We start from the raw sequence: 14,272 nt of genomic DNA, 5'->3' as shown, positions 1-14,272 counted from the left end.
AGGACACTGACACTGATATTTCTCATCATTCACTGCGTGTTAGTCACAGTCACATCAGGGTACCTCCTATTCCAAGACCAAGAGGAAACCGCCAGGGTATCTGATACTGGCCTGGGCCCAGTTTCCCGATAGCGATGGAACTTAGATCGCTCCAACGGCGGAAGATCTAACATGAGTTTCCCAAAACACCACGGAGAGAGAACATTCGCTAAGTGTGTCAGAGTATGTGTCGATACTGATAAGATTGAAAGAAAGACAGCGCTGCTCTCGGATCAGCTTTCTCCATTCAAATCTTACCTTAACATTCTAATTATTTCACAATACTGACGAGGGATCAGCTCCTAGAGAGATATTCCCACATATGGCTGCAAATATTGAAGCGGCTTATTTTAATGCTTACCCAATAATAATGCAAAATATAACTCAATTGATTGAACATATTGATTTCAACATATAGGCCTACAGCCTATACTGTATGTATGTCAGTTTTCATTTGAAGCATCTTTTTATCTTTCGCTTGTTTGTAACAATTGCAAAAACACTGGCAACTTTGTATTTGTAGTCAACTTTGTTCTGATGTTATTGGAATTCACAGAGACAGATAAACATATTGTTTCTATGTTTAGCGGAGCAGAAGGGCAGAAAAGAATCTAACGACGCACTTAGTTGTTAGGAGTGGTATGAGGCAGTCAGTAAATAAAGAGCGTTTTGAGGTGCAACTTTAGTAACAATGCTTTTGGGAAACAGCTTGGAAATCTAACCATGCTACTACGAAGGTTCTAACGATGAACTTAGCCTTAAGATGCTTTGGGAAACTGGGCCCTGGGATTTCATTACCTGGTGGGCCTTCTGTGATTGAAACAAGATGGAGTCCACATTCAAACAGTTACTGCCGTCACACCTCTTCATCAAGGTCTTACTCAGGAGGAAGGGTGTGCGGTAAACAAGTCTCAAATTAACTCCTTCTCTCTGAGCCTGGGCTCCAGAATGTGAGTGACCCCCATCCACCCCCTCGCCAAGCCTTCCCCTCGGGCTGACTGTTTTAAATAGTAGGGCCAGCTGGCTATGGGGGCTATATCCAGCTACCCTTAACGGCGGCTAGGGTTACTCACAGATATCCCTGCACACACAACCTGACTCAACACATATCTTGTGTTAATGATCTAGAACCTGTTCGATATCCTCAGTGCATTTGAACACATAAAAACACAAGTTTACACTGAAAAAAAGGTTTGAAAATGAACATCATCTCATGATCCATAGGACATGATGCATACATGCAAACGTCAATGTATATGTGATGTGCCACAGTACTTCAATTCCCTGTCCTTCCTCTAATGCTGTAAGGCCTGTTATAGTGTTTCTGTCAGCCACAAGATGGCAGCGTGTATCATCCCAAACAACAATGATATTTCTAGTGGTCCACGATGTTCAATCCAGCTGCTGTGTATATCTGGCAGCATGTGTTCAGGGCAGGGCCAGGAATGAAAGAGCAAGGTGGGTACGTAGGAGTTCAGGGTGATTAAACTCTTATGAACTCTTTGTGCAGTCATCCTTACTGTCACGCGTGTCACGTCTCTTATTCTGGGTCAATCACATTCACAGTACATGAGGTCAGCTATATGATTCAGGGGCCAAGGTTTTAAACTAATATTTCACAGCTGAATAAAATGCACATTTAGACTGATAGCAGTGGACTTTATATGCCTCTTGATCTCATCTCTCTCGCTCTTTGCTGCCCTCGTTCATAATCTTTTTCCTCCCTTCCCGTCATCCCCTTCCATTCATCTGTTCTCCCTTCACCTCCCTTCTCTCTTTTGACAGCCATGATTACCATAGACGTGTAAACATATCAAAATATTAACAGATAAGGAATTGAGGATATAGCTTTGTCAAGAACATAACTTCCGGCTGCTATTCGTCAAAATCCACGTCAACACCCACGCTCACACTATTATAGAAAAACACACACACATCAATCAATCGGTTTATTCTTCTCTGCTACGTAAGGCTCCTCGAGCATGAGTGTTTCAGATAAACGTCAGGAAGACATTTCTGTTTCCATGATAACAACAGACGTCCAGTGTGTGTGTGTGTGCCTTTGCTGAGAATCAACTCCGTGCGGAACAGTGTCAGTAGGAGACAAAAAAAAAAAATTACGTGGAGGAACTAGCTGAACTAGTTCAGTAAGAGCACAGATTTCTGCTTTCCATTACGAAACATTTATCTCTGATGTGCCATGACCTATTAAACATGACCCAGGCACCTCTTCACACCTGACTCCCAACAGACACACTTCACACTCTTCCCCGACCTCACCTGTCAAAACAGCAGACTAAAAGGTGCAGAGCATGCTCACTCATAATGGAACCTATGTGTGCATGCTTATCGGCAAAGGTACACTGACACTCATACACCCCAATTAGCATGCTATCCATTGGTGAACATTCAGTCACAGAGTAAGATGGAGATACGAGTAGACTAGAGCGCAGTATCAGGGCAGCAGTGTCTAGCCCTGCTGTGTTCTGAATTACAACTGTGGTCTGGGTGTGAGTGCAGTGCAGTGCAGTATCTCGACAACCACTACACACTTGATCTCTCAGGCCTCCTCCTTAGCAAAGTGGTTGGATCCAGACCAACTGTCTGTGTTGAGCTGCCTGCACTTCAGTGAAATATTGGGCCAAGCATGTTACCTCTAAATCCCTAAAGTAACTGAGTGTGTGCAGTGTTGGGGAACCTAGCTACCAATTACTTCACACTGGAAGAAGTTAAGCTGAACTATAGCTACCCTTAAGAAAAATAGTTTAATTAACTAAAGTTACTTTGAACAAGTAGTTCACAACATCCAAACTACTTTGTGATAAATAATCATATCTAAATCTTAAATATCAGACTACAAATTGCAAGAATAGATCACTCTGGAGTCAGATGTTAACAGATGTTTAATTTAGCCTATTAAACACTCAAACTGTGTTTTCAAGTGAGAATTAGAAAGGTCTGATGCCGAAAAATAAAAGACAATTGCCTACTTCACCCATATTCTATTTTTGCAGAAAAAGTAGTGTAGTTCCAGTAGTTGGCTACATGGCAAAAAACTCATTACCTACTAAAAACCCTCCCAAGATTTGAATTAAGTTCAACTACCACCAAGCTACTGCAAAATGTAGTTAAATTACTAGTTGAACTACATGTAGTTCACTACTCCAACACTGAGCATGTGTGTGTATGAACAGGGATAACACGCAAAGTAAGAGCTGCAGTTTGCTGCTTTGGCTGAGGTAGTACAACGTTAACTATGTAAACACACAGCTCAGCGAATGGGACTGCATCTGATGATAGCATGAGTGGAAAGGGTGAGTTGAGTGGAAAAAGTGAACACGATTAATTCAGACTTTTATTGCTCATGATATCATGCTGCTCTTTTTCATTTGCTTGTCTCACAGCTTCCCCTCACTGAGACACTTTCTGGTTTTGGATGCTGGTGGTTTGGTGGAACAAAGTGCTATTCAATGTTTCCAGCACTGCTGACTGTGTTTGTTGCTCAGAATTGTAATCCGTGAACCAAAAGGAGAGAGTAGCCCCCTATGTTTTCTCTCATAGTCCAAGAGCATCTGGTCGTCACGGTGGTGGTACAGATCTACTCATTTCTCCTACGTGGAGATTTTCTCTTTTCTCCCTCTCTCACCTGTCCATCTCATTTGAATTCCATGCTGTCACTGTCACTTGTCCACTCAAGCTTAACATTGTCATCATCTATCGCCCACCAGGTGCCCTTGGAGAGTTCCTCAATGAGCTTGACACCTTGATAAGCTCATTTCCTGACTATGGCTCACCGCTCTTCGTACTTGGCGACTTCAACCTCCCGACGTCTGCTTTCGATTAATTTATTTCCAACTCTCTTTCCCCTCCTTGCCTCTTTTGACCTCACCCTTTCCCAATCCCCTCCAACTCACAAGGCAGGCAATACTCTTGACCTCATCTTTACTAGAGGCTGCTCGCCTACTAATCTCACTGCAACCCCCCTCCAGGTCTCTGATCACTACTTTGTTTCCTTTACTGTCTCTCTTTCCTCCAACCCTAACCACTCAGCTCCTACCCAGATGGTCATGCGCCATCGCAATCTTCGCTCTCTCTCCCACTACTCTCTCCTCTTCTATCCTATCATCTCTCCCTTCTGCTAAATCCTTCTCCCTCCTGTCTCCTGATTCTGCCTCTTTGACCCTACTCTCCTCCCTTTCCGCATCCTATGACTCGCACTGTCCCCTTTCCTCCCGGTCGGCTCGGCCCTCCTCTCCTGCGCCGTGGCTGAGTGACTCATTGCAAGCTTACAGAACAGGGCTGCAGGCAGCTAAGCGAAAATGGAGGAAAACTAAACTTCTGGAGGACCTATCATCCTTTCACTCCCTCCTCTCTACCTTCTCTTCCTCTGTATCCGCTGCTAAAGCCACTTTCTACCACTCTAAATTTCAAGCTTCTGCCTATAACCCTAGGAAACTCGCTCCCCCCTCTCTCCAGATGACATCCTGCGACTAGTGAGGTCTGGCCACCCGTAAAACTGCCCGCTCGACCCCATCCCCTCCTCCAGACCATCTCTGGAGACCTTCTCCCATTCTTCACTTCCCTCATCAACTCATCCCTGACCATTAGCTGCGTAAACTGACTTCAAAATGGCCTGAGTTGCTCCCCTCCTCAAGAAACCAACACTTGACTCATCTGACGTCAAAAACTATAGACCTGTATCCCTTCTTTCTTTTCTTTCCAAAACACTTGAGCGTGCTGTCTCTGATCAACTTTCTCGTTATCTCTCTCAGAACGATCTTCTTGGCCCTAACCAAGACGGGTCATTCAACCGAGACTGCTCTTCTCTGTGTCACGGAGGCTCTTCGCACTGCCAAAGCTGACTCTCTCTCCTCTGTTCTCATCCTCCTAGATCTATCCGCTGCCTTTGACACCGTGAACCATCAGATCCTCCTCTCCACCCTCTCAGGGCTGGGCATCTCAGGCTATGCACACTCTTGGATTGCATCCTAGCTGGCAGGCCGCTCCTACTAGGTGACGTGGAGAGGATCTGTCTCTGCACCACGTACTCTCACTACTGGTGTCCCACAGGGCTCGGTTCTAGGCCCTCTCCTCTTCTCTCTATACACAAAGTCACTCGGCTCAGTCATATCCTCACATGGTCTCTAATATCATTGCTATGCGGATGACACTCAACTACTTTTCTCCTAAACCCCCTTCTAACACCCAGGTGGCGACACGCATCTTTGCGTGCCTGGCAGATATCTCAACTTGGATGTCGGCCCACCAACTCAAGCTCAACATGATGGAACTGCTCTTCCTCCCAGGGAAGGCCTGCCCGCTCAAAGACCTCTCCATCATGGTTGACAACTCCACAACGTCGCCGTCCCAGAGTGCAAAGAACCTTGGCGTGACCCTGGACAACACCCTGTCGTTCTCTGCAAACATCAAAGCAGTGACCCGCTCCTGCAGGTTCATGCTCTACAACATCCGTAGAGTACGACCCTACCTCACACAGGAAGCGCTGCAGGTCCTAATCCAGGCACTTGTCCTCTCCTGTCTGGACTACTGCAACTCGCTGTTGGCTGGGCTCCCTGCTTATGCCATCAAACCCCTGCAACTTATCCAGAACGCAGCAGCCCGCCTGGTTTTCAACCTTCCCAAGTTCTCTCATGTGACCTCGCTCCTCCGCACACTCCACTGGCTTCCAGTTGAAGCTTGCATCCACTACAAGGCCATGGTGCTTACCTATGGAACAGCTAGAGGAACTGCCCCTCCCTACCTTCAGGTTATGCTCAAACCCTACATCCCAACCCGAGCACTCCGTTCTGCCACCTCAGGTCTCTTGGCCCTCCCACCCCAACGGGAGGGCAGCTCCCACTCAGCCCAGTCCAAGCTCTTTTCTGTCCTGGCACCAATGGTGGAATCAGCTTCCCCCTGAAGCTAGGACAGCAGAGTCCCTGCCCATCTTCTGAAAACATCTGAAACCCTACCTCTTCAAACAGTATCTTAAATAATCCTTCTCCTCAACTTTTTTTTCAAAATTACACTTAACCAGCACTTGCACTCCCCCACCCCCCCTTCTAGCTCTGACTCTACTGACAGCTACACTATTGAGGAAGAATGTACTTTCTAATATGTGGTTGTCCCACCTAGCTATCTTAAGATGAATGCTCTAACTGTAAGTAGCTCTGGATAAGAGCGTCTGCTAAATGACTAAAATGTAAATGTTCAGACTTTATCGCCTATGGTCAGGTTACCCGAACATTGAAGGGGTAACAACATGTTGATTATAGTGTGAGATGATCTTGCTCTCACACACACCATTTTTCCTCTTTTCCTCGTGTTTGCCTTTAGGTGCATGTCTGTAAAAGCAATGTCATACACAAGATCTTCCTCCTCATGACTTAATGAGAGAAGCTCAAGTTCAGCTGGGTTTTATTCCAGCGCACCAGCTCCTACTCCTCTTCCTCAAGTGCACTTTCGCACTCTCTCAGAGTGTGGAGGAACGAGGGCCAACTGCATTCCAGGTCCCCTTTGACCCGGAGTGCACATGGGTAAGCTACTACTCTCCTCCCCCTCATTGAGCTCTTTCAGTTGGAATTCTAACAACTTTGCCATGCAACTCTCCCTCCTTCACCAGTGACCACTGTGGGTACTGTGCCAAGTGAAAGGAAGTATGAGAGCAAACTAACAGTTATACAGTTCTATAGTGCTACTGGCATTATAGAAGTGTTTACACAACACAGAGCCTCAGACTGAGTAACCTGTCGATGCTTCAGAGCTGTATTCTTTGTTTTCATTTTCTACAGTTCATTCCAGTAGCTTTCTGATGGGAAGTGTGTGGGCTTTGCACCATATAGCGTCAGTGCACCAGGGTTTTAATCTCATCAGTGGGCTTGATGGCAGTTGCCTGGAATCAGAACGGGCACTCACCGTTTTTCCTGTCTCTCAGGGGCAGCAGGTTGGGGGCGGGCTGCAGCGACAGCTCTTGCAGCTCATTGGTCACTGCCTCGCTCTGTGGGCTGGGGGCGGAGTCAGACGATGCAGGAGCCGAACCACTTGTGCTTGGCTCCTCCCCTGCCTGGGCCTCCATGATCGCAGCTGTGACGGAGGGAGGCTGATGGACAGACCTGTGAGATAAACAAAATAACATATTCATCAAAATCATAAATGCCTAGAACTATCTCACTAAACTGGCTAGAACATCCCACCTTTACTTGCATCCCCAACTGCTTCCTCCCGCCTTACATCACCTGCCTGACACATTCCCAGGGCTCCCCTCCAGTTCACTAACCTGCGAGAGTGTATGAACCCTAATCCAATAGGTTAATGGGTCCTGCTGCAGAAGGACCAGCCCATCCCCATGGCAACCCACCATAACAGGCAGGACTGCAGATTAAAATGGGCCCAGCCAATACTGCGGCGGACCAGCTCCTTGCCATGGCAACGCCTTACATAAAATCTGCCCAGTGCAGATAAATGTACAAAATCACATGCTAAAGGATTCAGAGAAGCAGCCTAAAACAGACAGTCTTAGAATGAGAGCTCAACTTGCTACTGATGGGCCACAAAGGTGCTCTTGCCAACCTCCAGCTAATCGGTCACTTAGCAGTACTTCCCGATATGGTCTCCTACACTAATTATCAATGTGGCTTGATGGAATGCAGTCTGTATCCACATGCCATTTTTGCATTAGTCATGTGGTATGGTGAGCTTTACTCATAATGGATGCATTCATTGTTAAACTTATTTGCAGTTTTTCTCAGCAGGTAAAATAGCAGCAGAATCCAGTTTGTTAAATAGCTGTGTTTTACAGAATTTGGTGCAGCAGTTAATTTTGCTGCTGTGCAAGCCACTGTAATACAGTGCTTTACATAGTGTTACACTGCCATCCATTGTCCTCTTGTTTCGTGCCTCACCCCATTGTTAAAGGCCCAGTGCAGTCAAAAAGGTGATTTTCCTGGTGTCAACTGTGACTTTCAGCTAGCTACTAACTACTTACCAACATGCTGGAAAAAGCACACTGTGTTGTGACTGGATTCCAGTGTTAATTTAACATAACACTATTTTCCAAAGAATGAAGACATCCCGACAGCAGTGGCTGCTTTTCATTTCAGGGGGACAGGCTGCACCAAAAATTACGATCATGTCACACATGTGCAGTGTACATTTGGAGCGAAGTTGCTTTATCAATTGGGGAGAACATTTGATGGGTCTTGCCAGGAAGCTAATCCTGAAGACAGATGCTGTACCATCATTATTATTATTATCATTGACAGTGGATCTTGCAAGCGCGTGGCTATTTTGACAGTATATTTTCCGTAACACACCTGATAGTCATTATATGGTTTTTGTTCTTCCATCCCTAACCCCCCCCAAATACAAATTGAGTACTTCAAAAACACCAGAAAACATATTGTAGAATGAGTAGATCACTACATCAACAAATTGATAGCATCATAACAGTAAATAAAAGTAAATAAAATTCACTACCCATTTAACATACATTTCCCTTTTCAAAAACATGACAGGCTACGCAGACAGGCTCCTGGATCTCCTCTTCAACGAGGTCACCCTTGATCCAGCACAGTGTGTGGGGAAGCTGTGCGAGATGTCCATCCCAGGACCCCTGTCTGCCCGGTGTGAGAGGCCTGAAAAGGAGGAGGCCATTGATGGACTTGTATCCCGCTTCAATCTTGGGGGTGACTGGAGCCAAGTGGGTGACTGAAGCCTGCTTGATTGAAGCGGGGCACATGGTCCCCTTCCTCTCCCGCTCCCCTCCACATCAATCTCTGTAGTTGGTTGCATTTCCTAAAGCCTAAGTAATTCACTTTTACGTGATATGATATCACATTGTTACTTTGTATTGTTTTTTTCAAGCATTCGGACGGGAGATGAGTGTTACAATTTGTACGAATCAATGGGTCCTGCACACTGTAGGGCGGCTGGGTGACTATATTAGGTTTATGGCTCTAATTATTAATTTATATGTCAAATGATGTCTAAACATTATTTCTCACCTTTATTTCTCATGAGTGTTCATGTTGATCAATATTTCAGCTATGCTGGCCTATTGTAAATAATCAAATAAATGTCTGATCAATACATACAATTCTGAACATATTTTCCTTTATAGCGCTAATGTAAAGGCACCAATAAATTGTACAATACACTTATTGTATGCTGTTTTCATGTACATTCCCTTATGTCTAAGGTGACTCAGGCTTTACTAATTATTGTGAAAAAGTATCAGTGAACTGTATTCTGTAATTAGTTACAAAACAATAGAAATGCAATTGTGTATTGCTGCTGTTCAACAGTCCATGATCAACTCTTTTGACCATGAAAGCATTTTGCTGAGAAAATGGGTTGAGGCATACTATTTAGGCTCAGAATGACGTGGCCCATTGTTTACCTGGTCATCAATAACATGTGGCCGATTGTTTACCTTGTTACCTGGCAACATACACAGGGATGTTTGAAAGAGCTGTCAGTCAAGGCGAGCTCATGAATAAATGCTCCCCGCCTACTCGGCCAGTTCTTTCAGGCTTACTGATCGTTAGAGATGAGAGAAGGTAAGATTTATTAAATTCTGAGCATTTTAATAGCGTAAATATATTATGGGAGATGTTTTGGTCATTCAAAGGCTATTTTTACTTGGGAAATAGGATGACTGTGCGGGACCTTTAAGTCAACATGGCAGTAACCAGAGCCCGATGGGTGGATTAACACAGCTGCCCTCTGTGAACCAAAATCACAACAATAGCCTCCTGCCACTCCAGCCATGTTCTAGAGGCTTCCACCCTGACACATTCTAGCTACAACTGTTGGGGCACATACATTTACATTACATTTTAGTCATTTAGCAGACGCTCTTACCCAGAGCGACTTACAGTTAGTACAAAATCATATTATGCTGTCAGGACAAGGGAGCGCCATCACTCCACTACTCTCGGGGCCAAGGTGTCAGACGGCTGGGTTGTTGCTGCTACTGCTGCTGCCCATCACTTGGCGAAATAGACTAAGCCAAGAAAGCCTGACCGAAATGGACTGTGGATCTTAAAACACAGGCTTTGAATTGAACAACGACAGTTGCAACGATATCCAGTAACAAACCATGTGGTCCTGCAGTTATTGATTGCTATGGGAAGGCTTGCAAACTGAACCAGCCAGAAGGACCAATGTTCCTCCTGCCATGCTCAGTTAAAGGGGGGTGGTGGAATATTTTCAAGCTGAAGGAGAGGTCACCAGAGAAGCATCGCATAGGAAGCTTGAGTTCACACAACCTTTGAACTCCACTGGTCCTGACTTGTGACCTTCCCCGAGGCTTTTCAATCTTTAAAGTGTTTCAAAATCCTCTTTTTAAAACAAGTTCATAATATACCATGTCAGTTTCCATGGCAACCCAACCCCTTTCGTCAAACCTGCTCCGCTGCCCTCGTCCACCTCTTGCTGTAGATAGATATAGGCCTAGGCTATGTGCTGAAAGGCTGCTGCTTATTAGTAGCAAGGAGAACCTGAAGGGTTGTTATGAACCTGTGATAGATACAACTATACACGATAACAAAAGACAACAGATAATAGAACAATAGCTAGAAAAGCCATAAGAATGATAAGACACTGGACTCTTGTCCAGGTAAGCCATGTTGACTTGACAACCAATTGGGAAAAAGTCAGTCACCCAGAGTATAAGCCCTACTGAGACAAAACAGCAGACAGAAATGTTAAACAAACCCAGAATTATTCAAACAACAACATACCCAGAGATCCTCTAAACACACTTTAATCCTGTACTTTCAGAGACCGGTTTTGCTTATTATAAATGATCTTGGTTATGTGTTGTTGGAGAGGCACTTTTAATTTTCCTTAGAATGACAGCACGCCACGCCTGTAGCATGTACTGAGCACTAACAGAATGTATCACCATGTGGCAAAATGAGTTACAGCATCCCTCGACAGGACCACATGTGACTGACCTAATTGTTTCAGCATGGATATTAGGCTAGCTATGTGTTAGTTTGCTTCTGTAGCTTGTCCATATCATTTCTCCCGATATTTGCCCAACTTTGGAGTCTTTCTTCCACCTGGAACCCAGATAAATCCCATCATTTGATAGACACTGATCTCAAGACCCAGAGCTTTGAGTGTACACTGTAATGCTCTCCTGTTATCAGAACTCTCGCTATCTGAGCACTTTTTAATACCTGGGATTCTGGCTTTGGTCTTAGTGGTATAGACCTACAGTAATGTATCCCCTGCCAGGTTAATACTCAGTAGCGTAATGTTCATTCTAGCATTAAAAACTAAAAAAGGATCATCATAGCTCTTTAGATTATTTATTGATTTGCAAAGCAACAGACAGAGCTCATCTTTCAATACCTTTTATTACCGATACAACTTTTGGAGATAAGGGCTATCATGTCAGGAGACCGAAACCAACTCCACACAGGCATCCGCATACCTACCTATGCAATACAAATAAACACCCAGGCTTTCACTTTTTATTTCAAACAAGCTTCACATTCTGTGAGGAAGTGTAGGGTCAGGTTTTTGGGGTGAGACAAAAAAAAACAGGTGTTCAAAGCGGTGTGATTCTGACTGGCACAAAAAGACTAGCCTAACAACACCCAAAGCCTCCATGTCCCCTACTTTACACAACACTGCCTAACTGCGAATCATCCTATCCCAATTCTTCACCATGGGCAGTTTTTTCAACCATTCATTACAGTCGGCACTGAGAACAAGCTGAACTGAATCTGAAGAGCGCGGTCTGAGATTCAACGCCTTAATAATTTCCCCTGCCAAAGCAATGACGTCATAGCCTGGCCTCTTGCCATCCCTCATGTTTAGACAGAAAAAGGACCTGAAGTCCTGCGCCACCACCACGTGATCAGCTCTTCTTTTCTTTCACAGTAGAGAAATAATTAAAATCAGCTGAGAAGAAGGTTTTTGTGTTCACTCTATTTGTTGTGATGCATGGGGCAATTGGGGCAGCATGTAGACAACATGATAGTCTAAAGTCCTGTCCTCCTAGGCCCCTGTTGGGTGTGGCCGGAGGACTTGCTGTCTCTGACCGTCACCCAAAGATGATGTCACTGCGTCACAATGCCACTGAGGCTGCCGAATGTCTTAATTGCATGTGCGTAATCCCTGCCAGCTGGTCCAGTTCCACTACTGACAGAACTGTCAATCATATCTACAACCAACACACTGACCATTGACATTTCATTAGCAAACCAAAACTAGCCCAGTACATGCTGTGTTGGTGTTTACGTACCAAGTTGTACATAACACAGTGTGTGTGGAACAGTTACTAATTCAGAAAGTGGGTTCTTATTCTTAGTATTCATGTTATCATGTTGCAAAAACGGTACAAGGTGTGCAGTGCAATATTTCAATCAAACTGTTACAAGTTTCAGCCCCAGTAATGAAACATTAGGACTCAAAGAGATTGACACGTCTATGCCAAGATTCAGATTCTATTTCAACTACCTAGAATCTTGTCCACTTTGAAGTGAGATATGAACAGAGCATGGATGAGCTAAATGAACTCAAGCCATGATTCAAAGAAAGCGGAGGAGATGAAAGAAGATGAAAAACTAGAGGAAAACAAACTAACAAGACCTTCACGGTTTAAGAAAAGGGATTCACAGCAAGGGCACAACAACATGATGATAACATAGATCATAAGAACAGTACGACTTCAACCAAAAGGAGTGTGTAATTGTGAGATTACGAGAGAGATGTTTGTGCATAGCATACCTGGTCTATTTCCTGTTTATTTCCATTTCAGTGGGGCTGCTCTCATTGTGAAAAAGTTCAAGGAGAAGGTAGTGAGGATAAAAGATAGATAAAGAGATACATTTGTTACAACATGTAAACAGATTACATAAGTATCTTAATCTCTAAACCTTAGATAAGATTTATTTTAGATCCTAATTCCTGTCCAAGAAGCAGGCCAACTGTTTAAGTCTCCTATTTACTCAAAGCTCAAGCTTGACAGAGATCAGATGCTAAGTAAATACGATACAGCATTTAAATAATCCACCTGTTCATAGGCACTGACAATAGAAAAAGTAGGCCAAGCGCAGAGGATCAGCATGAATAGGGTTAACTGGGAGCCAAATAAATATGAAGCACTTATGTCATGGCAGACATATTAAATCTAGCGATATGAAGCAAGGACAGGTTTATATTTTTTGCCAAATCGACACAAATCTAAACCTTAAGAAAGATCAAAACAAGCAAGATGTGAATCCACATAACACTAGCCCGCTCCACTTTTTACAGGCAGTATTAATGCTAATCTAACCCAGAAAATTCGGCCTGCAATTCGAGGCGTTCCTGCATGTGGACATTCCTGCATCTGCAGGAACCCCTCTTTATATTTATATATTTGTAAATTTTGAAGATAGGACATGCGGGAGGCGGGGGGTGCTCCATTACAGTAGGTGGCATTAATGCACAATAATGTTGGATGCCAGCCGCCGATAAACGCTAACTAGCTGGTTAGCTAGTGCACTGTACCCCCCATCCTCCCAAAGAAGGGGCGGGGGCGACTACGGTAGCTAGCTAGCCGTACACCGGTAAACAGTGTCCTTCGTTCCCGCCTGTCGGGCACTGTTTTCCCGCAGTTCTGTTAACGATGGCAGGTGGGGGCCCCGTGTAGCTAGCTCAGTTGGTAGAGCATGGCGTTTGCAACGCCAGGGTTGTGGGTTAGTTTCCCACGGGGGGCCAGTATGGAGAAGAATAAAAAAAAATGTATGCACTCACTAACTGTACTAAGTCGCTCTGGATAAGAGCGTCTGCCTAATGACTCAAATGTAATGTAAAATGTGTTCGGCAGGCGGGAGCGAAGGACAATGTTAGTTTAGCCAGCTAGTCCGGTACCCAGCAGGCAGCGACACCGTGGGGGGAGAGAGACATACTTTGTTTAGGCAAGGCAGAGTGTGTGGGTTGTTCAATCAATCAATCAATCAATTTTATTTTATATAGCCCTTCTTACATCAGCTAATATCTCGAAGTGCTGTACAGAAACCCAGCCTAAAACCCCAAACAGCTAGTAATGCAGGTGTAGAAGCACGGTGGCTAGGAAAAACTCCCTAGAAAGGCGAAAGCCTAGGAAGAAACCTAGAGAGGAACCAGGCTATGAGGGGTGGCCAGTCCTCTTCTGGCTGTGCCGGGTGGAGATTATAACAGAACCATGCCAAGATGTTCAAAAATGTTCATAAGTGACAAGCATGGTCAAATA

At 44.6% G+C, this 14,272-nt stretch overlaps 1 protein-coding gene across 3 annotated transcripts in view; it reads right to left on the bottom strand.

The window, feature by feature from the left end:
- LOC121569040 (myocardin-related transcription factor A-like) overlaps window positions 1–14,272 on the bottom strand; it is a 44,929-nt gene that overhangs the window by 25,688 nt on the left and 4,969 nt on the right. For 2 of the 3 annotated variants that reach the window (XM_045221209.1, XM_041879638.2), the window contains exon 2: window positions 6,955–7,151. In XM_045221209.1, coding sequence (XP_045077144.1) covers window positions 6,955–7,151 — 197 coding nt within the window. Of the gene's footprint in view, window positions 1–6,954; window positions 7,152–12,783; window positions 12,820–14,272 lie in introns of all 3 variants that reach the window. The other variant, XM_045221210.1, reaches the window with a different exon arrangement.

The sequence above is a fragment of the Coregonus clupeaformis genome, chromosome 7 (assembly GCF_020615455.1).
Source record: "Coregonus clupeaformis isolate EN_2021a chromosome 7, ASM2061545v1, whole genome shotgun sequence".
NCBI classification, from domain to species: domain Eukaryota; kingdom Metazoa; phylum Chordata; class Actinopteri; order Salmoniformes; family Salmonidae; genus Coregonus; species Coregonus clupeaformis.
Note: the sequence above shows the minus strand (reverse complement) of the source record. Positions and strands in the feature narration are given on the sequence as shown.